Below are 23,735 nucleotides of genomic sequence, written 5' to 3'. Positions count from 1 at the left end.
ACGTCGCTCTGCGGCCGAGCCCAAAGTCCCAACACTTTGCATCCTTCGACGCTCTGTTCATCCCGCCCGAGGGAAATTCAGGAGCGCCTTGAGGCGTGTTCTTACATTTAGGGGATGGTTCAGTAGCCCCCCCCCCCCGACACCCTCCTGATGTAACTAGAACTCGATGAGCCGCCTCGTCTTTGTGAACGTTTCTCGTCTCAGTTCGTGTCGATGTCCGTGTTCCAACAATCGTTCAGTGTCTCTTTGTTTTGGTCTGCTGTGAACTCTGGTGCTTTGGAAAAGGAGACCGCAGACTTAAAAAGATTCCAGGGTCTCTCTGACTTGAAGCCTCCCCCCGTCCCCTGTCCCGATCCTGCTGCTGAGGTTTCCCTATTTATCCTGTAATTTATTGCAGATCTACAGAGGGTTTACCGGAAGGAGCTTCCGCTTCTTTCCCTGGTTCCACTCTGTTCTGCCGGTTTGGGAATACTTGGCTGTTGTTTTCCTACTGTTTTGAATTTTTAATGCAAATGGTGATGGGGTCCCATGTGACATTCAGTGTTCTGGGATACTACTTTAACCCTCGAAATGCCTACAAGGAGCCAAAAATTACCTGGATGATTATTTTGATCTATTTCAAACCAAATCTAAAATCCCAGGAGTTTTGTTTTAAGGTGGTTTTGATGAGCTTAAGGATTAAATATGTACAAACTTAAAAATAAAACCAATTAATTATAAATAAACAATTCTAAGCCAGGCAGTTTTTGAGCCCATGTGCATTCTAGGCATTTAAAGGTTATATTGGTGTGGCATCAGGAAATCTTGTGCCACTGAGGTGCGATTGCGCTTTAAATTTTTCAAAAGTAGCCGTGTTGAGAAGCTGCGATATGCGGTGATCTGTGGCTCGTGAGAGACCAGCGTACTGTCTGAAGAAAGCTTTGGTTAAAAATATTGAACTCTGAAGGTGTGTGTGTTATAGGAACCCTGTACTCATGTGACAATGTTTTTTGCTCACAAACCATTTTTGCCTTTTCAAACCACAAGCTGGTGCGTCTAATGACGCTCCGCTCTCAAACGTCGAACCAGGACCACTTTACTCCTCCGAATACAAAGGTGCTGCATTTGTATCGTTTACAGGAAACTCGTTGTTCAAAGTGATGCAGAATAAACTACTGCAAGCATCCGGACTCTAGTTGGTTTTTTTCCCCCCCCTGCATTCATAAACTGTTAGATTCCAGAGCCAAAATTAAAAGATTCTAAGAGAAGCCGCCGGTAGAGAAATCTTTACTTTTTATTCATCACACACTTAGAAAATGAAACACACTATACAAATGTCCACCTTGCTGCACTGATACAGGTCGACAGCGACACGATCCGAGACGCTGAGCGGGGTACGAGCTTCCACTGAAAACCAATTTAAAAGCTTCACGGTGACGTCTCTTCCACCAAACGCCGAGTTCGCAAGGTCTGATCAAATCCTGTCGGGGGGGGGGGGGGGGGGGGCCTACTGCTCTGCCTCGGGGGAAGGGGGGGGCTCTGAAAGTGCTGCTCGTGTGCAGCCGCGTACATAAATTAAGAGGAGCGTCTGGAGATCTGGTGGGACGGGGGGACGGGACTGACACTTGTGATGCAGGCAGGCATTATCATGCATTAATCCCGCAAGGTGGCGCCGCCCCTTCCGCACCCAAACTGGCCGCAGGCTACGTTCTCAGGTTCATATTTACATTATGAAAACGAGAGGAGGGGGGTGGGGAAGTCAGAGTCTTTGGACTAGTCTCTGAACATGATGGAAGGGGGGGGGGGGGGGGGGGGGGTGGCGGTCACCCCCTCAGGTCAAAGTTCATCCCCGGGTGGAGGCGGGAACCCCATTTTGATCACACGTGTGTGGGCAACATGCCTGCCAGTCAGAGCTCTCCACACACTTTTAGACATTAAAAAAAAAAAAAAAAAACTAATAAAAATAAAATGTGAAGAAAGCGTTGTGGGACGGGGGAGGGGGGCGGTGTTCAGGCCAGGTAGCTGTACGTGTCCTTCTCCCCGTCCACTCGCTCCAGATACTCCTTCTCGATCAGGATGTCGATGCATTTCTGGCCACAAGAGGGAGACAAAACACAAGCCGGAGGTTGGCGTCAGGGAGCGCGGCGGAGATGGATACGCGAATGAACGTTTAGGGTTTGTGTTCGGATCCCAATCATAAGTGAGTTGAAGACAAAACTATTTAAAGTACTTAAATAAAAAATTTAAAAAAAAACCCTGTTTTAAAGTTATTTCCGTGAAGTATTTCCTGTGAAATCTTAACAGGATAAAAAGGGTATCAGAAAATGCAATAAAAAAAAATATATATGGATATTTTTGAAAAGCGTCTTGAGTGAAATGTCAGATCACAGAGTAAAAAATAGAGACAGAGAGAGCGAGGGAGACAGAGACAGTACCTTGATGACAGGAACCCGGGGTTTGAAGCGAGACGACAGCTGGTTGAGAACCTCCACCAGGAGCTGCTGGTGTTTCAGAACCTTCCTCATCTTCATGATCCTCACGATGGCGGCCTGTGGGCGCACGAGGCAGCACAGAGTCAGACAGGATTCAAGGCGGCGCTACAGGACTCTGGTGAGAACCGGGCGCTTTCGCCACCGACCTGGATGAGGAGCTTGCGGTCCTCCTCGATGTTCTTGTGAGTCGTCTCCTGCTCCTGTTTCTGCTCCGTCTTCATGGGAACGTTGATGTTCACCCTCAGCTTCTTACTGCGACATAAAGGCACCAGCTCAGCTTGGTTCAGGGCTTCTGCGCTAAATCAGTTCTTTATTTTTTCCTCGACCCCAATTTTATTTTTTTGTTATGTTTTTTTTTTTTTTTTTTTGTCGGGGAGGATTTAGGCTCAAACTGAGAGGACCTGGGAGCCACCGGCCTGGTGTTCTCCTCACCGGGGCCCGGCCGCGTTGAGGTTCGAGGGAGAAACCAAACTTTACGCACATTAGTGAATCGACCTTGTAATACTGTTAGAAATGGACGAGTCACCATGAAAACATCTCTTACATCTATTTTATTCTCTTATTATTTTTTGAAAACTTTAAGTCAAATTTATAAAAAAGAAAAATAATTAAAAAAATAATTCTGCCAATTTATTTTATCAATATATTATCGACGTGTCCTGGCCACATTAAATTGTCTCGTCGGCCGGATGTGGCCCCCAGGCCTGTAGTTTGAGAATGTTAAACCACACTCGTTTATTCAAGACAGATACAAGTGTGGACATCTTCTTGCCATTAAAAGTTTGGGAACCCCTGGCTTAGCCTATTAAATAAAGAGGTTTTGCTCTGAGACTCTGAAGGGGCCGTAAAAAGAAAATCAGTCCAGTTGATATGTAAAACGCGGGAATCTGTCACACATTATTAGCGATAACACAAGGAAGGCAGTCGATCGCGTGTGATTTACAATCCATCATTGTGGACGTCCAGAAGGAGACACGGAGCAAAGCGCCAAAACATCAAATCCTAATTTCAACGCGTTCATACACAAAGCTCACTTTTTGTATCCGAGGAAGAGCTTGATCAGAGTGTCTGGTTTGAACTCCACCTCGTCTACGTTGGCGTTCTCGTCCTCCAGCACCTGAGAGAGAGAGCCATCATGAGAGAGAGACCGGTTATCTAGCTGCCAGGACCTGCTCATCACATAAATGAACTCCAGAAATAAAAAGACAATCTGCAGCAATAGTGACTTCATTTAACAAACAAACCTGCAAAAAAAAACAAAAAAAAAAAAAAACACATTTTAATGAAGAAACAACCCAGATGTGAAGACAAACCCAAACTGGGACTCACCAACAATTTGGATTTTAACAAGATCTGCAGAACCTGGACCAGAACGTCCTGGAGAAAGAAACAGGGAACATTTTAAAAAAAATGATTTAAATAAGGCATTTATTCAAAAGGTGTTCAGGAAATCATTCCCATGTAACTGTTGAGTGTGAATTCAAACTACTTTCAACGTGTTGCTTTTAATTTTATTTATTTTTTTAAACTTCTTGCGGGGCTTTTATTTGGAAAACGCACAAATATGATCGCAGCGTTCGGATCAGACGATGGGGGCATTACCGTTTTGATTTGTGTGCTGTCAGTGAGCTGCTGCACGGTGTACATGTCCTCCGTGTTGTACTGCAGCAGGATGGCCATCTGGAAGGTGGAGGCCTGCAGCGTGTACCTTGGGGGAGCAACACCCACACGCTCAGTGCACCATCAGGAAGGCAGAAAACAAGAGCTTTTGCAAACGCTCCTTCTACGCCATGGACACGTCAGGAATGTAGTCCGGTTCATTTACACGGCGCTCGGAGCAGGTGAATGATTATTTTGTTCAACACTGTCATATTTTTTTTAACTCAAAGAACGAACCCCACCCTGATGTCAACCTCAACCCTAGCAACAACCATTCACCAAAACACAGACGATCTCCACAGGTCGTCACTCTGGATGGACTTGTTATTTAAAACAGACTCTAATCAGTCAGTGTTTCCCACCACTTCACCCCCTCAGAACATGCGTTTTCACCTCCTCGGTGCCGCTGAGTTTGGCAGCTTCAGCGTGCAGCGCTTCACCAACCTGTTCTTGAAGCAGTTGGTGACCAGCTCCCCTTTGGACAGATGATAGAGCCACGTCAGCTTCCTGCCGCTGTGTCTGCTGGCGTAGAACGCAGTGAAACGCTGGTAACTCCGCTCCAGCTGTGGAGAGGGAGAGAGAGAGAGAGAGAGAGAGAGAGAGAGAGAGAGAGAGAGAGAGAGAGAGAGAGAGAGAGAGAGAGAGAGAGAGAGAGAGAGAGAGAGAGAGAGAGAGAGAGAGAGAGAGAGAGAGAGAGAGAGAGAGAGAGAGAGAGAGAGAGAGAGAGAGAGGAGAGAGAGAAGGAGAGGGGAGAGAGAAAGGGAGGAGAGAGCGGGAGAGAAAGAGAGGAGAGGTAGAGGAGAGGTAGAGGAGAGAGAGAGGTAGAGGGAGAGAGTGGAAGAGAGGAGAGAGAAAGAGGGGGAAGAGAGTGGTAGAGAGGTTGAGAGAAAGAGGTAGAATAATGGAGTGAGTGGGAGAGATGGTTAAGGGGTTTTAATGCCATTGTGGCTGCAACTAACAATCTGTGGATTTTCTTTTTAAGATTAAGCTAAACCACAAAATTGTGGTTCACAATCAGGTGCAATATCATGTTAAATCTACATCTTGAAACCTTCAGAAATGAAATGTGTGTGTGTGTGTGTGTGTGTGTGTGTGTGTGTGTGTGTGTGTGTTTACTGTGTCCCCACCTCAGAGGGCAAAGCGAAGGTGCAGGATTGCTGGAACGGCCAAGAACCAGAACTCAACACCTGGATACTGAAGTCCACTACAAAATAAAAGCACAGAATTTACTTAGTGACTTTAAGCCCACGGTCGTTGTCATCGTGTTTACAAAACCAAATGTTTCCAGTTGTTTCTATGATTTGCAGAATGTGAATTATCAGAGGAAGTGATGACGTGACTGGTGCTACACTGGTCCTAGTAGCAACCTTGTACATAACTTTGCAAATTGCTTCGCAAATGACAGACAGACAGACAGACAGACAGACAGAGAGAGCGACTTACAGTCCAGAGGCTCGGTGTTGGTCAGGTGCTTCTTGAACTGTTCGTTGAGGTCTTTGCTGACTCCGATGTCCTGGAACATGCGCTGCAGTTTGGAGGTGTACTCAAAGCCACACGCTTGCTGCGGAGGGCAGAAACGGGCAAACAATGGGGTTAGAGAGGGAAGCGTGCGCGGGCAACATGTCGCGCCGGCAGCGCCCCTGTGTGTGTGTGTGTGTGTGTGTGTGTGTGTGTGTGTGTGTGTGTGTGTGTGTGTGTGTGTGTGTGTGTGTGTGTGTGTGTGTGTGTGTGTGTGTGTGTGTGTGTGTGTGTGCGCACCTTGAGCTTGGAGATCATGCTGGCCTCGGCATCGTCGCTTGCGCTGTTCTGGTGGACCAGGCGCTTGGCCAGCATCTTAGCGTAGAACTTCTGGAACACGTCCTTGTCCTCGATGTATTTGAACACGACCATCTTGGAGAGAAGCCGACGGGGAGGGACACAGTTATAGCGGAGCCGCGGTGCGGATAATACCTCCACCCATTCTGTCCCCTATTTCGAGCGCTTCAGATGGCGTTTTAAAACCATCGCTTAGAAGACGGAACTAAATCATGAATCGGTCGTAAGGTTATATGTCAACACACTTTGAACACGGCATTATAAAACATTCAGCTTTATATCTAAATGAGTGGATAAACCCTGAGATATCGTCAAATGATGGATCTTTTGGTATCCACCGTGGCTTTTCGGACTTCGATCTCTTCATCGGCATCACCAGGACTAAATGATTCATTTAATTTAAATTTAGTCATTGTCTATCTTTGTATTCACCTGAAATGGACAGGGTTTACCCCATTTTTTGATAAGACTCTTAAAACACACACGCGCACACACACACACACACACACACACACACACACACACACACACACACGTCTCACCACTTGGTTTAGTGTGTCCTCCAGTTCTGCTTCCTCTGGGTTTTTGGAGCTGCACAGTGACACACACAGTTATTTTTCACCATATTTAATATCTGAACAGCCGTCATCACCCACAGCCTGGTACAAGGGTTTGTCGCTCACCTCTTCTTCAGCAGAGAGTCACAGTATCTGGCGAGCAGCTCGGGAGACTTGCTGGACGACTGCGCCATCTTGGTGACCGCGTTGTTGTTGATGAAACGGCCACAAGCCTGTGAAGAGACACTGCCGTCACACAATAAAACGACAACGCCCTGCCCCACGCCCTCCAAAAAAAAAACAAACAACAAAAAAAAACGCAATGATGATGAAAAATAGGCTCAGAACAAGAATCATATTTACATATAGGAAAGAAGACTATGAACAAACATAATTAATTATAACATGTTACTGACTGAGTTCATTTGATTCATTTGATTTGAGTTCTAGCGTATCCCGTTGATATAATGTCAGTTAGGGAAAAAAATTCACTTCTTATTTTCCAAGGTTTCACCATTTTGTTTTGGAAATTGTTGAATAAGGTACAGACCACTTTTTAAAAATTGCTATTATCATATCTGGGATAATCACAGCGACCGCGTGGTGTTGACTGGAGCGCCGTAACAGGCCCCCCACCCCTGATTTACAGGAAATAACGGTGCTCTTTAACCCAAGACACCATTTTTCAATCCTTGGAAGTCAAGTCGACCGCCAGTACGACCACATTCTCCCTTTAAGATACAACACCCTCAGAACTGGCTTTGACGTTCTTTTTGCTTCTGGTCTCGTAGCGGTTAAGCTGACTGAACCGCTGGATGACGCTTCAGGCATTTCAATGACATCTAACGACCTACAGCGTGTCCTACGTTGCCATAAACCTTTACAAACAACACTATTTTCTTCAAATTCCATACAGCTATCTTGCACTTGTACCTGGTAGAATTTAGAAACAGGGGCTCAAGCACTTAAATTTGAGGTTGCTCCAATTGTCGATGCATGCTTTGTTCTCGTCTCTCACGTAGCTTTCTTTGGACAAAAGCGTCTGCTAAATGAATAAATGAAAATGTAAACAGAATGAGAATTGCTACCAACTTTACAGCTTATAACCCCTGACCTGGAGTATAATTTATGTTTCACATCAATATTCTTTCATAATTTGAGCAGAAAATGGTTGCATAAATTCCAAAAAAGGATCGATTTCAAGTCGATTCAGAAATTTAAACAAAAGATCACATCGTTGTATGTTTTTTTTGTTTGTTTTTTTTACCCAGCCCTATTCAGCTGTTGCCACGGTAACCGACCTTGTCGAGCGCCGCCACAAAGCCTGCGTCGTTGTTGAAGGCCGACATGACCAAGGCGTTGTACTTCTTATGGACATCCAGGGTGGTCTGGACGTACACCTTGGGGTCCTGGAGAGGAAACAAGGACAGCTGTATGGATATGGAACTCCATTTATTTTTTATTACTCCTACATATCAACTTTTATCTTTTGAAATTCTTGAACAAGTTCAAGACTTCAGGCGGCCTCCAGCTATTTTTCTGTCTTTCCCTCAGTCTTTTTTTAACAAATGGAAAAAATAAATGCGGGTAGTAATTGAACCTGACCATAAGAACAGTGATAAACAAACTCCTTACTCACCACAGTGACATTTGGAGAAAGTGTAAGCATCAAGTGCTCAAATCAAGGTTTCATGGTGGAGTCTTCGTCAAATCACTTATACAATTATAAGCCACAATACACTTGTTGTCATAAGCTGTCGCTGAGGTGACGTGTTTATCTATGTGATTCATTTATACTATAAAATAACATTACAATAATGTAATAAAGTACACATTAATGGTGAACGCTCACACATTGCTCTGAAACAACAGGGACAGTTTACACATTACTCTGGCTGCAAATTCAGACTTTGAACTCCAATCTCCAGGAAGAAAAAACCCTGGCAGAGAACATTGTTTTAACACTGTTTCACCATCATGCTCCATTTACTGTGCGCGTACGTTAAGAGCAGCTTCTCCACATTTCTCGATGGCGGCCAGGCCCTGGTTGTGGATGTGAGTTTCGAGCAGCTTCTTCAGCTCCCCCAAGCCATCCGTGATCCTGGACACCAGGTTGTACATCCGCCCGAGGTCTGGAAAAGCAACCGCAAGACGGCCAGGTGGTTTTGTCACGGTCTACTTCCACGAGGGCTGGGCAATCATTTGCGCTCAAGAGTCCAACAAACACCACGAAAAAATAAAAAATAAAGTCGATCACATGCCCCTACCTTCATTCTTGTCGGCATCCAGGAGGTTCTGGAACTCTGTGTGGAAGATCTCCAGGTGCTTCTCTATGAGGACCTGCTCACACTTGCGCGCCAGCTCGTCCTGTGTGGATTCATGGAGGTAGACCTGGACCCGCCGCTGTTCCTCCAGGAGACGGGCCTCGGCCTGGGGGCAGGGCAGGGTTACACACGGGTACAACCATGACGGGGAAGGAGAGAAGTCCACCTCTAAGGAGTCTCTGTGATCGTTTGCTTTGTTTTTACTCGTCTTGATACAGTAGTCCTTTGTTGTACCAGGACCAAGCTTTGGAACGCCTTTCCTTTTAACATTATGAACTTGAAGGACAGCTGAAAATTATATTGAGGGAGATTTGTGCCTCACACAGAGCTGTCACAATTATTGCATAACCAAAGAAATTGTAATTTAAAATTATTACATTTAACAAATAAATAAACACAGTTTAAGTCAAAGTGGAGAGGCAGCACTGGTGCTGGTACCTTCTTCATGTACTCCGTCACAGGATTCTGCTGGAGGAACTCTGTGCTCTCCCGTGTGTAGAAGCGTTCCGTGTCGGTGAGGAACTGGCACTCAAAATACTCCTTGTACACTGACAACGTGGGTCCCTTGGCAAAGGCGTCTTCCTCGTTCAGGCCCAGCTCCACTGTGTGGCAAGATCGCAGGCTTTGTCAAATGTCAGCAATAACACACACACACACACACACACACACACACACACACACACACACACACACACACACACACACACACACACACACACACACACACACACACACACGGGGGTCCTTCACACTAAATCTTTGCTGTTTGATCTGTCTGTGGGGTGTGTGTTCTTCACAATCACATCAAGTCTGAAGTTGCCCCGGCGAAGGGACATATCAGGGGTGCGGGGTCGGCGCAAAATACTACTGATGATTGGTTATATTGTTTAGTTTGCATGCTGCATCGACAAAGACATGTCTTACTGATATATCCATGACAATAAAATACACTTTCTCTCCATCTGCCTCACATACACACACACACGCTCGCCAGAATGGCTGTTTCTTTAAAAGGTGCCAGTTGGAGAAATAAAAAAATGCGTCCTCACCGTAAGACTGAACCACACCGCTGATGAGTCGGGTGTTGATGGTCTCTCCGTTCCTCTCCCTCTCTATCAGTTTCAGCACTGCATTAGTAACCTGGAAAAAGGAAAGAAAATACAATTTCGTTAATTTGCACTTGATAACCGGTGAAGTGGTGATTTGTGACATTTTTCACAATTTGTGTCATTTTTCATCACTTCTCTGGAACGGATGCATTAAACCAGACCATATTGTTTCAAAGTCTGAAAGTGTGCAGAATAGAATTGCCATCATACAGGATCTTTAGGTGTAGTTGCCAGTCTGTGATCCTTGTTCCAATCTGATCTGTTAAGCAACCTCACACTGCGATTGAATCAGGGTTGATTTTGGGTAGAGATGCACTGACTGTGAAATTCTGGACCGATGTTTAAAATAACTGTTTGGCCTATAGCTGATGCCAATACCGATGTTTACCGAGTTCCCCTGAGCTAAGCATCACATAGTTATCAGAGTTCCCATGAACACAGCATCACTTGCTGCTTGGAGCGCTTCAGAGAGCCGTGTCCACGTCTTCTAAAATCTATTGCGGATGGTGTTGTTCTCTCGGACGGATAAGAAAAATGAAATGAACAAATACTAAAATGGGTTGCCAAATATACTTTGGCGGCTGTTTTATTACCTGGGCAGCCGGCCCAAGTAAAGTCTATGTGTGGTTAACACTGGATAAACATCAGCCACTGCCACTGGTGAATGTCATCTTATTTGCCAATAGGTCGCTGACAGTCAACAAGGTGAATACCTATGCATCTCTAATTTTGGGGGTTTGGATTTTGATTTTTGGGGAAAAAAGGTTGGGGAAACCCTCTTACCCACCTGTTTGTTGAGCGGTCTGAACAGACATTCCCTCCAAGTCACCAACGCTAGCTGAGAAGAAAAAGAAGGGGAAGAGGAGGGGAGAAGGCATGGAGGAAGAAAAGAGTTGAAGGTGGTGGTGGTGGTGGGGTGGGAAGGTGAAAGAGCAGGCGTACACAAACAGGGTTAAGAGAAGCTCATAAACCAAATCAGGGATAATAAAATGGCTGGCTAGCTTCTGGGCCTAGGCATTGCACATTACACCCCAGCCTTCTGTCTAAATGTTTACATTAAAAAAAAAAATATATATATATATATATATATATATATATATTTATTTATTTTTAGCCAATTCCAGACAAAACCTATAACTGAGGCGCCCAAAGCACACGAGGCCAGGACTTGGAGCAAAAGGTTATCGTCCCTAAAAAGGCATCAGCCACCTCACGGTTGCAACTTCCACAATCTTCCTACAAGCAGCTGACGGAAGCCGCGCAAGTGTTTACTCTTACCGAGTAAATCTCGTAGATGCCCTTGCGACCTTCGTCACACTCCCGCCTGACCCAGTGCCGGTTGAGGTAGGCACAGATGCCGTTGAGCACCTTGCTGGAGAAGCGGTAGTCCTCCCATTGCCGGGTGTAAAACTTTAACACACACTCATCCATCAGGTCCTCTCCGTCCTAAAAGTCAAGGGCATCAGGGATGCCAGGGAATAGGGGACAAAAAGAAAAACGCCGGAAAGGAGAAGGAAAGGAAGTAGAATGTGATTTTGAGCTTTTTCCTTACAGGCATTTTTTTAAGTCTCCTATTCAGAAATGACAGAAACAAAATAAGTATAAGTGGCATCAAAATGTCATGTCACAGTGAGGTGAAAAGAATCACAATGACAGAAAATGGTTTCATAATCACAATACTGACATCTTAATGAGGCCGTAGTGCACAAACAATAGAACTCATTAGCTGTCAAATAAAGACTTAAAACAACAATATCCCCCATACAGAAATGACGGATGAAGCATTGTAACAGTCTCACGGCAGTAGTGTGCAGTCTAACCTTGAGAAGGCTGGTCAGATAGTTCTTGAGGAACTCCTTGAGTCTCTTGTAGAGCTCCAGGCCTACAAACTGGGCTCCTCCAGGGGTGGCAGTCTTTTTGGAGGGCTTGGCGGGGGGCACGGAGCCCCTGCCCTGGCTCGATTGATGCACGCTGGTACAGTAGTTATACACATGTCTGAGAGTGGAAGTAGCGTTAAGGCTTAAATTTGTGACCTTAAAGGGACAATGTATATATCAAAGTTAACATGGTATTGGTTTTGCATGTTAAATGGAGATAAGAAATTTCTGAAATTAAAATTCATCTTCAATCAAAAGTCAAATGAAGTGTAAAGGCTTAGATCTGAGGCAGCCAAAAATGTAAAAACTTGGGTGTTGAGCCTTGAAACTTTTTTTTTTTTGTTGTTTCCTGCAATCCAATCTTGTTCCACCCTAGCACTTTCTTTGAGCTGGTAGGGATGCAAGCAACAGCCAAACATCGAAATTGTAAATTGAGATCCTTCATGCAAAGTCCTGAGCCACTTCATAGAAACAGCAGCAAATGAAGCAGCTAATTGAGTGTTACAGCATAAATGGTGGCTGAACAGGATCCTCCAGGTTAACTTTTCATTGGGTAGAAATGCACAGATGTCAGCATGCTTTTCACTGGTATCGTTGAAAAGGGTAAACCATGACCCAAAGAAAAGAGTAGGAGAGCCAATACAGGAGTGCATGTTCTGGAGCTGTACATAGCACAGGGATAATCACATAATAAAAATGCTTAATTCTTTACTGAATCTATTATACCCCAACCATGAGCCACAGTCCCTCATTTCACCACTTAGCCTGGAGCACAAAGACAACCTTTTTAGATGGATTCACTATGGGAAAAACCCACTAAACTGCTCCAGTCTGTGCTATAAAATGCCTTCATAAGTTATATAAACAACAGGTGTCTTCACATGAGTGTATTACAAGTGTCTTACACTTGTAATATAACTAACTTAAGAGATGGCACTGGCACTGAAATCTGCACCTGGAATCGCTTTATCAAGTTTGTTGTATTAAACTTTCCACTGTTGGTGCCTCCCCTTTACAAATATTTCACTCAGCCATTTTGCATTTCTCCAACTTTAGCGTGAAGTACTGCCACACGGCAACTTCCATATCTGATATGCTGAACTCTAGCTCATTGATGTCATTAACATCAGCGTGTACGCGTGCGCATCAGCGCGCGCGCGCACACGCACACACACACACACACACACAGTGAATAACATTTCTCATCACGTTCCAATGGCACCTGCCAAGGGGTGGGATATATTGGGCAGCAAGTGAATAGTCAGTTCTTGAAGATGTGCTGGAAGCAGGAAAAATGGGCTTGTAAGGATCTCCAAAACAGCAGGTCTTGTGGGGTGTTCCCGGTATGCAGTGGTTAGTACCTACCAAAAGTGGTCCAAGGAAGGCTAACCGGTGAACCGGCGACAAGTCATGGGAGGCCAAGGCTCATTGATGTGCGTCGGGAGCGAAGTCTAGCCGTTTGGTCCGATCCTACAGAAGAACTACTGGAGCAAAAATTGCTGAAAAGTTAATGCTGCTATAATAGAAAGGTGTCAGAACACGGTGCATATAGGGCTGCGTAGCCGCCGACCGGTCAAAGTGCCCGCGCCGACCCCTGTCCACCGCCGAAAGCACCTATAATGGCCGTGTGAGCATCAGAGCTAGACCATGGAGCAATGGAAGAAGGTGGCCTGGTCTGATGAATCACGTTTTCTTCTACATCATGTGGATGGCCAGGTGCGTGTGCGTCATTTTCTCGGGAAGAGATGGCACCAGGATGCTTTATGGGAAGAAGGTAAGCCGGCGGAGGCAGTGTGATGCTCTGGGCAATGTTCTACTGGGAAACCTTGGGTCCTGGCATTCATGTGGATGTTACTTTGACACGTAAGCACCTTCCTAAACAGACAAAGTACACCCCTTCATGGCAACGGTATTCCCTAATGGCAGTGGCCTCTGCAAATTGCAAAATTGCAAAAATATTCAAGAATGGTTTGAGGAACAAGACAAGGAGTTCAAGGTGTTAACTTTGCCGGCAAAACAGCAGTGACCCATGGAGGCATTGACTCCAAAAGACCTCTGAAGGGGTCGTGTGGTATCTGGTACCAAGATGTTAGCAGCAGATCCTTTAATTCCTGGAAGTTGTGAGGCGGGGCCCCCATCGATGGGGCTTATGGTTCCAGCACAAGTTTAGTTCCAGTTTAGATATTTGTGCTACAGTAGCTCTTCTGTGAGATCGGACCAGGCGGGCTAGACTTCACTCACCACACGCATCAATGAGCTTTGGGCGCCCATGACCCTGTTGCTGGTTGTCCTTCCTTGGACCACATTTGGTTGGTACCAACCACTGCATACCAGAAACAGTCCACAAGACCAGCCATTTTTGATGCTGTAACCTAGCCATCTAGCCAGCTAGATGGCCATCACAATTTGGCCTTACGCTTGCCAATTTTTCCTGCTTCCAACACATCAATGTCCAAGAACTGAATGTGCACTTGCTGCCTAATATATCCTACCCCTTGACAGGTGCCATTAGAATGAGGTGAGCATTGTTATTCACTTCACCTGTCAGTGCTTTTAATGTTGCCGCTGATCGGTGTATATCCCTTGTTCTTGGGTGTTTCAGGTTCATGCTCATTGTGCAAAATGAGGTGTGATGTCATCGTTTCCCCAAAACGCTCTTTCACATGTTAACACAGATACACAGAAAGCAGAGTTTTTAAAAATCTGCACTTTAGAAGGCGAATAAAAAAAACATCTCTTCTAGTGACCTAAAACAGTTTGCATGTGGATGAGAGGCCAAATCGTAGAGGAAAATGTTTTTTTAGAAAAATATCCGTATTCGTCTGGACAGGGCTTAGGTAATGTTGCAATAGCGATGTCGCAAAAGCATTCTCGTGATGTTTCAGGCTAGTTTCATTTAAAAAAAATCTGATTCTTAATTATTTTTGCTCTGATCCAGCAACTTTTTCTGGGATCAGACGGATCTTGACACTGGTTATTGCATCGGTGCCATCACTACTTAAAACTCAGTTCAACTCAACATTGCATTCATGGACCTTCAAGTCTGAATAGCACCAGGAAATGTAATGGTGGACAAAAAGTGCTGGAGGACTCTGACCTGTATGGCAGGGATTGTTTTTAACTCCCATTTGCTGGAAATGCATAACTAACCTGTGACGGTCTTGCTCTTAAAAACAGAAAACCATGATATGATTTACATCCAGGACAGGAAATAAACAACCTGCTAGAATAACAGTGAGAGTAGCTGGTGCATTCTCAGATGTACCAGTCACTGTAGCTCATAAACACAATCACAGCCCCCCACCCGTAGATCCGTAGGCCTTGGACCGCCAAGGTCACCACAAGAGGCAGTAAAACCTCCAGAGCCATAACAACACCTGCCATGCGTTTTTCTCAGTGTGAGGGATACGTGTAGAGTTCCATGTAGCGGGCCTTGGCCATACTCTGCCGCGTGTAGACCTGCTGGATACCAGCCCGCAGGTCGTCCCATATCTGGTCCAGTCCTATCTGTTTCAGTCCGTGAGGGTTCTGGGTCCGATTGGACGACATCTTTCCACCCCTCTCCGCTTTTCCAACTGAACGAATGCCCTTGCTTTCCTGCTCCAGGGAGCCCTTCCTCTTGTCTCTCCGACTATTGTCCTTGGTTGGTTCTCCTCTCCTGTGTCGTTCGGCCCCTATAATGTATTGTCCATTGGCCAGCGCAACAAGAGGAACAGTAGTCACTTTGTTGTTTTGGTATTTTTCTAATAGACTTGCTGCAGTCCAACTCCGCACACCTGGATGGCGCTGTCTGCCACTCCTCCACCTCCGCGTCACAAAATTACCTGGGGGATAAATGGGGAGAAGGTTAATTTTTTGTCATGACTCAAGTTTTTCCATTCAGTAGCTTTGCCCATGAGCCAATTCCAACTGTGTTTTCCTCAAGACTCTGGGTTCTGAGCAACAGGACATGATCATAAAACACCCGCTGGATAGCAGGATTCCAAAACCCCAAATCAAAAGTCAGTATGAAAAGCCTGAAGTTTACACATTTTGCCACTGCAGATTTGCTAACCATGCTCATAGGCACACCTGGCTTTGAGCCCGAGTAGTAGCCAATGCTGACCAGACACTGACGTCACTGTGTTAATGATGGATTAGTCCACTTCACTAGTTGCCCGTTTCACCTTCCACAGCCCAGTCAGACAGGCAATTTGAACGAATGCTACCATGATAATAAAAGGACATTTCAGAATATCAGATACTAGATATGCAATCACAATATCTGGTTATATTTTCAAAATCCCATGTTGAGTCCCATTCAAATCCAACTGAGGTTTATTCGTTTTGATAAATTTTATCCCCTATTCTCAAATTTAGAATACAAGTTTGTGTATCAAGATATGGCCATATCATAATTTACTGATACCATACTACCTGAAACATTAACATCAAATTATCACCTAGTCCAGGTCTAGATTGGATCCCACCCAGGCTCCAATAAACAATTTGCATTTAACTGAATACCAATTACTCCTATCTACACGCTGTAATGAACAAGCAGGCTTTTGGGTGAGGACACAAAACTGATAAAGTAATATAATAACTTGTTTGGAACCACACCTAATATAATTATTTAAGAATTTCATGGTACGATTATCTTGGCCAAAATTATAAAATAACAAATCTACTAAATATCAAATCTTCAAATGGTAATACAACATAGTTCCATGACTTAACAAATCAGTAAACATTTTTACATCCACTCTATTCCAATAACTAACTAATAAGGACTTACACTATCAAAACGGTTGTCAATCAAGATATAGTTATTCAAAGTAGTATCATCCCTATTCAAGCAGAGCATAACCAACATATGAAATAACAAAGCATTGGAAACTAGTACAATTACCTTATAGAAAGTAAACTTGTACGCAATGGCTTCATGTTGACCGCACTCACAGTACCATGACTGGCATTAGAGCTAATTGAAAACACCTAAAGCTGTTATTTCAGCCCTACGCTCAGGACACTAGAAGGAAGTTAACAAAGGCAAATAATTGCAGCATCAACATCTTTCATTCTTATCGCTAGATAAGAGAAAAGAGATTTGAAGAGACAGAGCAAGTGAAACAGCAGGAGAAATTATCTAAAGCATGTGTGATTGGTGTGTGTGCGTGTGTGTGGGGGGGCATTGTTGTTGACATGCAGGTAGCTATATTTAGTAGTAGTAGACTGGCAGGTGAGCAGGCAGGGTTGCCTGGCCATTCACTGCCATTAAGGCCAGTGATCAGGATGTGGCTCCAGTGTGATAGTTTGATGGAGGAGGAAGTGAAATGACCTGGTGTGTTTACCTCCTGCTAGCTCCAATCATTGACCTGTTACAAGTCCAGCGGACGTGTTGGCGCAGTGTGCCGTAATGCACCCTCTCTGTTAAATCCATGTTAATCGCTGTTGCAGCTCCACTGGCCAAGTCAGCCACACGGCATTTCTCACATTTTGCGTGAGATATATATTTATATTTAAAAAAATTTACTCCCCCTTTCTCAACTACGAGCTATTGGATTCGCTTTTTGTTCAAGACCCATTTGAAATACAAAGAACAAACATGTATGTAATAGGGAGAAGTACAACAGAGTACAAACATGTCCCACTGACCAATTTCAACAATTACTTTGTAGCTCACATTTCAATTATATTTTAAGTAATCAGAATCAGAAATTTATGGCAGACTACTATAAAAATATTTTTTATAGCTTTTTAATCCCCCCTGCCCACACACACAATAACTAATAAAGCATTGTTGTTATTTCAGAAATAAAATGTTACACTGTGTGTGTGTGTGGGGGGGGGGGGGGGGGGGGGGGGGGGGGGCATGGGTTCAAGTTGATTGGTGGGTTGTTATAATTTGCATAACTTCATCTGATTGAAGGGGAGGGTTGGTGTCCAGGATCGTGGGTAATTGGCCCAGGTGTCTAGGGGGTGGGTCCCCGGGGAGTGTGGAAGCCGGAGAGGAGAGAGAGGCAAACACTGGGGGTGAGAAAAAGAATGACTGAAGAGAGTTTGTAATAAAAAGGGACACGGCCATCCCAGGTTGTTATTTGCCAACAGGACACCTCAACCCTGGAGTAGTTGTAAGCATCTTGGCTGGCAACAACACTGGCTTAGGCTCCAGAGGTTCCATCTGCGTCTCCTTCATTGTGTCTATCTGGTCGACCCCCCCCCCCCCGTCACAGTATTATTATCAAACTCACAAACTGTTATTAAAAAAAAAAAAAAGAATTTCAAATCACTGTTTGTTTTCAATATCCCTATAACATCGACGAATCTGGGACGCTTGACCATGTAGCTGGCGGAGCCAATGAAAAACCACGCTCCGCGCCACGCCCGTACGCTGTACCAACGGACCTGGTGTACTTTTAGGCTTGTGCAGTAGTGCATCTGTATCCATTTTTGGTATTTGATGGAAATTGGGGTGGGGGGGACTGAGAAGCAAACAAAGATGAGTGCAACAACAGGGCTTTAAACGCACGTACTGGTTTGAGGAGGGTGCGTGACTCCTATCGATATACTTATGTTTCTATATGAAGACATGCACATGGCAAATGCATACAAAAGCATAGATACATTCACACCATTTTAAATGTACACAAGAAGAGGAGATGGGGCAATGAAGAGCTGCAGCCTTATCTCGTCTTTGGTCGAAGCCAACAAAATTATTTTGTACATTTGTCACATCCGATCGCACACCGTGATGGCAAGCATACACTTGCCATTACTAAGATCCGCCAGATATGTTGCAATTTACCCCGTAAATAAATCAACTCAAATAAAAATGTAATGAAAAATATTTATATTTACTACATAGTTCCTGTACATTTCCAAGCTGTGAGCTCTCTGTTGGGTGATTTTATATTAATACAGCTTGTGAAGTCATATATTGATGCGCAAAGTGGAACCTGACTGGGGTGCAGTAGAAAGACACTTTGACGTAAAATGGAAAATGATTGGCTCAAAACACTGCACAAATCATATTTGGTGAAAGTAGTTAGTTTGTGCCATTATGTGGCAGCTAACGCATCCCAGAATGCAGTTATGTAAAAATCCCACCCGCATTTCTTGCGGCACGGTCCGCGAGCTGGTGGTTAGGAACCTCTGCACTAGAGGACATTCCGTCAGTGATAGTCAAGTTTATTTCCCACTTTGCACATCTGAGGAATTACTGCACACTCTGATCAAAGGCGCTCTCTCCCTTGTACAGACAGTGAAATTGTGGTATTTCCACTCAGAAAGGAGGAGAGGGAAACGTGCCGGTGGGCTCATGTGTTTCGGCCGACGTGGACTTTGTACGCAGTTACCGGGGATATTTCTCTCTAATGTGCGTTCACTGTGCAACAAATTGTATTTGAATTTTGTTCCTGCAGCCCTAGTGCCTGGTGGGCAGGTGTAGTGGAACTCCGCGGAGCTGACAGCAGCTCTCCAAACTCCGAACCAAACTTCATGAAAGTCGGTTTGGGGCAGGGCGAGCCACAGTCGATACCCCCGAGCGCGCACTACAATTGCTTATCTTGGCCGACCCAATATGGCGATCATGTCAGACAATATTACCCACAAAAATACGGGGAGAATCGCAAGCTTGCTTATACTTTCGAAGTTCAAAATCAAACGTCCATTTTGATCAATTTTTGATTTTGAATCAGAAATGTGACACCCCTAGTAACTTAAGTGAATGATTTGGCTAAAAGACAGAACTGTCAATACTTTAATGCAGTCGTGTGGCCACAAGTGTGCTGGTTGTCCTTGTATTGGAACACTTTGAGACATTGTTATATTGTTGATCATTTGAGATGGTCTCCTTACCAGCATTACTGCCAGGATCTAATTTCCCTCCCTAAAGCCTACCTATTTCTTCTTTCATTTCTAGCATGGCTCACCACCAACTTTGTCATGAGTTTGAATCAAAAAACACAAGACAGCACTATCGTTCAACAAAAACTGAATGAACAGAGATGAATTGGCTTCCCTCTTGAGCTGGGATTGGCCTAACTGTGTTTAGTCTATATTAACAAAGAGAGGCAGCCTTACCTGTGCGCTCTAGCAGTTGCCATGGTAACTGGGGGTCAGACAATACCTCTCAGTATCCACTGGGTTACAAGCAATGGGCCTTCGGTTCCCATTCTCCCTCTATATATTGTGTTTTATTAAGAGAAACTAAGAATCCTCCATAGCAGAACTGAGATCAGATTTCAGATTCCTCTGATCAAGAGCATTAGCAGGGATATAGCACCGCAGCTTATGAGCGGGACCTAGATCTCTAGAAAGTCTGTTGCGAAACAGGATCCACATGCTTGGTAGAAAAACACAACGCTGTTGCCATCACGTTCCCCACTGATACGAGGAAGGGAAGGCAGCAAAGGTCAAAGGCCATGACTCCAAAACATGGTGATTCCAGGGAACGTAGCTGAGGAACCAAGAGTTCCCAGACTATGTTTCTATGCTGGGACTGTCAACATATGAGGCAACAGACATGTATAGGTTTACAAGTGTTTCACCATCCGCAAAAGGAACTGAAGCCACAGTTCACACTGGTTAGTGAAAACAAACATTTTCACCACTTAATTTTCTGTAGTAAAATAAATGCTCATTTGTGTTCTCTTCTTACCTGCCGAAAGTGGTGGGTAGAACAGACCAAACTTTGCAACAAGAGCCTTGACTGCAGGATATTAGGTAAAGGCCAATTTCTTACTGTGATGTGATGTACATTGGCCGATAAAACCTGGAAACGGCAAACAACACAAACGTGCTTCAGTTCCATAATTGTTCCTAAATTACACTTTTCCAATGTCAAATTTATTTTCTTCTTTTTATACTGGAAATAAAAATGTCCTGTTGTGATTTGAAATAGAAACGTCTTAATAGCGTCTTTTATTATTTTGATCTCTCTCTTCAAACTAACACATGACAACTGACACATTCACTCACTGTAAAAAAACAACAAAAAAAACGTTATTATATTTGACTCATGGTTAAGAGTTAAAGAGTCCTTGAGTATGAAAATTTGGCAATGAAAGCCAAATAATTTGACACCTGATAGTACAGATGCATTACATTATGGGAGTTAGATATTTGGCTCTATTACATGCTGAGCAGCTGGCTCTGGCTGTGCTCACAGCCAAACATCCAACAATCCGGTTACCCTCAAATCTCACAGAGAATGAACTTCAAAGTGAAGGCGACCCCGGTAAATACTGTAAACACTCATCTGTAAACCAACCAACATCTAAGTGGGTAGAGAGCAAATTTTCAGTGCTGTTTATGTTAATGCTGTGGGTGAAGATGTAGAGGAGAGGAAGACCAAGATACATAGGAGTTTATTCAGTTCAAGAGACTGAGAATCAATAAGATGGGCTTATGGAGGACTTTTTGGAGGACAAATGTGTGAGGACAAATGTGTCTCTTGTCTGACCCAAAGTATTGCTTTATTTAGAACAGAAGTATATTATTTTTGTTGCCAATATCCTTTCAACGTTTTGTTTTTGCCGTTTGACAGTACATAATCAGGAACCTGTAATTGTTAGGCTGTGAGTCAAGCGAGTGAGAGAAATGCAGTGATCGGGAAGGAGGTAGGAAGTGCTAAGGGGGGATGGGGGGTGGGGTTGGGGGGAGAGCAACCATCGTGGGAAAAAAAGATCAAGCTGGTAAATCTGATTACAGCAGTCACCATGTGCCCTGGCCAGACACGGCAACGTTATAGCCTACATTCAAACACACAGACAAAATTGTCACATTTAAAGACTGATTAAGGCAACTTTTACTTTCGAATAAACAACCATGACAATTTCATGGTCAGCGCAGAACAATAACTTCTTATTTGCTAGTTAGTTATAAGTCGTGTGTGTAGACCCCATGGTCTGTTTGCCTCGTCAGTGTGTGTGTGTGTGTCTTGAGAAGATCACGTGTAAGTTCAGCGTGGAGGCAGGGCATTTCTTGAGCGTAAGCAGCTTTTGATTTCTCCTGCTCAGCATTCATTAGACCAACCAAGCAGAGACTCGCGGCCCCCCTCGACTGACGTCACAACCCGGCCCTCGGCAGTCTCGGTTGCCTTCACCACATACTTTTTAAGCAGACGGACCCAGAAGGGGGGTCAGACTGGCTGAAGGAGAGGGTATAGGTTACACCGTGGTTCGACTGACAATCCTGATTATTTTGTCGCAGGTGGATACTGTGAGTAGCATTATTGTTCTCCCTCATATATAAAAATACATAAATTAAATTCTACAAGAGAGCTTGGTTCAAATTATGATGGGCTATCGAAAAGACATTAAAATGTTTTCACAACACCAATCGTCATCTTCCAAGATGCTTCTCCTCGTAGTAGAGTTAGACATTCGTTTCAAACAGAAACACCAAGGCATACAGCCTGCAGCAAAGCAAAGCCAGCAAACACACTGCAGACATTTGTGTGACCCTTTACTTCTTTTCATAGTTTAAATCATAACCTGAAATCATAACCTACATTGCGAAGACATTTACTGATTCAGGATTCAAAATATTTATTTTTTGCTTGTATGTGATAAATAAACATCTTGAATCAGTAAATATCTTAACCAACCAACCAAACTTGTATAATCTTCTCAACTAAGACAACAATGCAATGTTTCTACACCAGCAGTTGAATCTCACCACCCTGTATTAATCAACAAAATGAAGTTATCTTACAAGTTTAAAATAGACCACCATGTCCAGCTGCGATGGGATGAACGCACGCATGGGATGTCAAATCCCCATATAAACACCATGTTAACTGCAGTTTACAAGGACTAGTAAACAGATGCAGTGTGAAGACTGAAGACATCAGCTCGCTCCAATGCCACTGACCTCTATGCAAGTACTGGTTTTAAGGTATATTTGGTTATTTTATATATATATATATATATATATATATATATATATATATATATATATATATATATATATATATATACATACACACACACACACACACACAAACAAGACAATAGACTATTTTTATATAGTGTGCTGCTCTTGTGTTGGTAACATACATACGTATTTTTTTCATATATATTTTGCTATATATTTTTGCTGGTGTATTTTAATCATATATTTTCGGAGATTTTCGCTTGTTGTGTGTATATATTCTGATCTGTTGTTTTTATATGTATATAACTCTATCACGTTGTTTAGAAAAGCATTTGGTGTTGCCCTTTAATCATTTCATTCCACCATACTTGTATGATGCAAAGAGTCTTGAACAATAAGGCCAATACGTTGTAGCTTTGGATCAATATGTTTTACGGCAGCCCCAGATATGTATTCATTGCGCCACGGCGTGAGAGGTTTTGGCGTTAACTTTGTTTTTGGCAAATAGTAACTCACGTCAAACGCAAAGGTGAAAATGTGGCATAGCTTTTGGGGACAGTGCCAGTAATCTGCATCGAGAATCTCATCGGGCTGCCAACATGAGCTGGGTTACAACAACTAGGTTGGCAAGCCTAGGTAGGGCTAGCCTGGCTAACTTTAGCAAGCTCGCCAGCCAGCCGGGACCAAATGAACATTTACACGGCAGACGCCAGTGTAAAAACCCTGGCCGGAGTAAGGCGGGAGAAATTCATTATCCCGAAACGCGCAAGAAGCGGCGGTATTGTTTAAACGAAGTGAAAAATACAGGCGATGCAAAATGGCTGATAGCACTCAGTAATGAGTCAGGGAAACACTTAGCCAGCTAGCCGCTAGCTGGAATATTTACAGACAGACAAAGGGTGTTCTTCTGGGTCCGAGGTGTAGCGCTTACCATTTTCGGTCGTTCGACGTTCCGCGGACAGCCGTTAGCAATATATATATTTACAATAACGAGCATTAATCGGTCTCCGAAGCGGTGCTCCGTCCGAGGCTGCCCGCTGCTAACTGCGACTGCTATGAGAAT

The 23,735-nt window shown here is 44.0% G+C and overlaps 1 protein-coding gene across 2 annotated transcripts; it reads right to left on the bottom strand.

The window, feature by feature from the left end:
• Positions 1-1,255: 1,255 nt before the first annotated feature.
• Positions 1,256-23,735, bottom strand: LOC307244708 (cullin-1). Of its 2 annotated transcripts, none has more exons than XM_080019982.1 (22): positions 23,604-23,735; positions 15,222-15,636; positions 11,756-11,930; positions 11,214-11,381; positions 10,723-10,773; positions 9,876-9,966; positions 9,265-9,428; positions 8,770-8,932; positions 8,504-8,634; positions 7,804-7,911; positions 6,629-6,735; positions 6,488-6,536; positions 5,889-6,020; positions 5,574-5,691; positions 5,258-5,334; positions 4,575-4,693; positions 4,074-4,179; positions 3,801-3,848; positions 3,506-3,588; positions 2,618-2,723; positions 2,415-2,528; positions 1,256-2,069 (listed from the first exon to the last, which is right to left on the bottom strand). In XM_080019982.1, the coding sequence occupies exons 2-22, from the start codon at positions 15,359-15,361 to the stop codon at positions 1,989-1,991; spliced, it is 2,331 nt and encodes a 776-aa protein (XP_079876108.1). In that variant the 5' UTR covers positions 15,362-15,636; positions 23,604-23,735; the 3' UTR covers positions 1,256-1,988. The 2 variants fall into 2 exon arrangements, with proteins under 2 accessions (XP_079876108.1, XP_079876109.1); XM_080019983.1 differs by lacking the exon at positions 23,604-23,735 and adding an exon at positions 20,454-20,560.

The sequence above is a fragment of the Zeus faber genome, assembly GCF_960531495.2.
Source record: "Zeus faber genome assembly, chromosome: 19".
Lineage (NCBI taxonomy): Eukaryota > Metazoa > Chordata > Actinopteri > Zeiformes > Zeidae > Zeus > Zeus faber.
The sequence above is the reverse complement of the archived record's forward strand: the minus strand, read 5'-3'. Positions and strand labels throughout refer to the sequence as shown.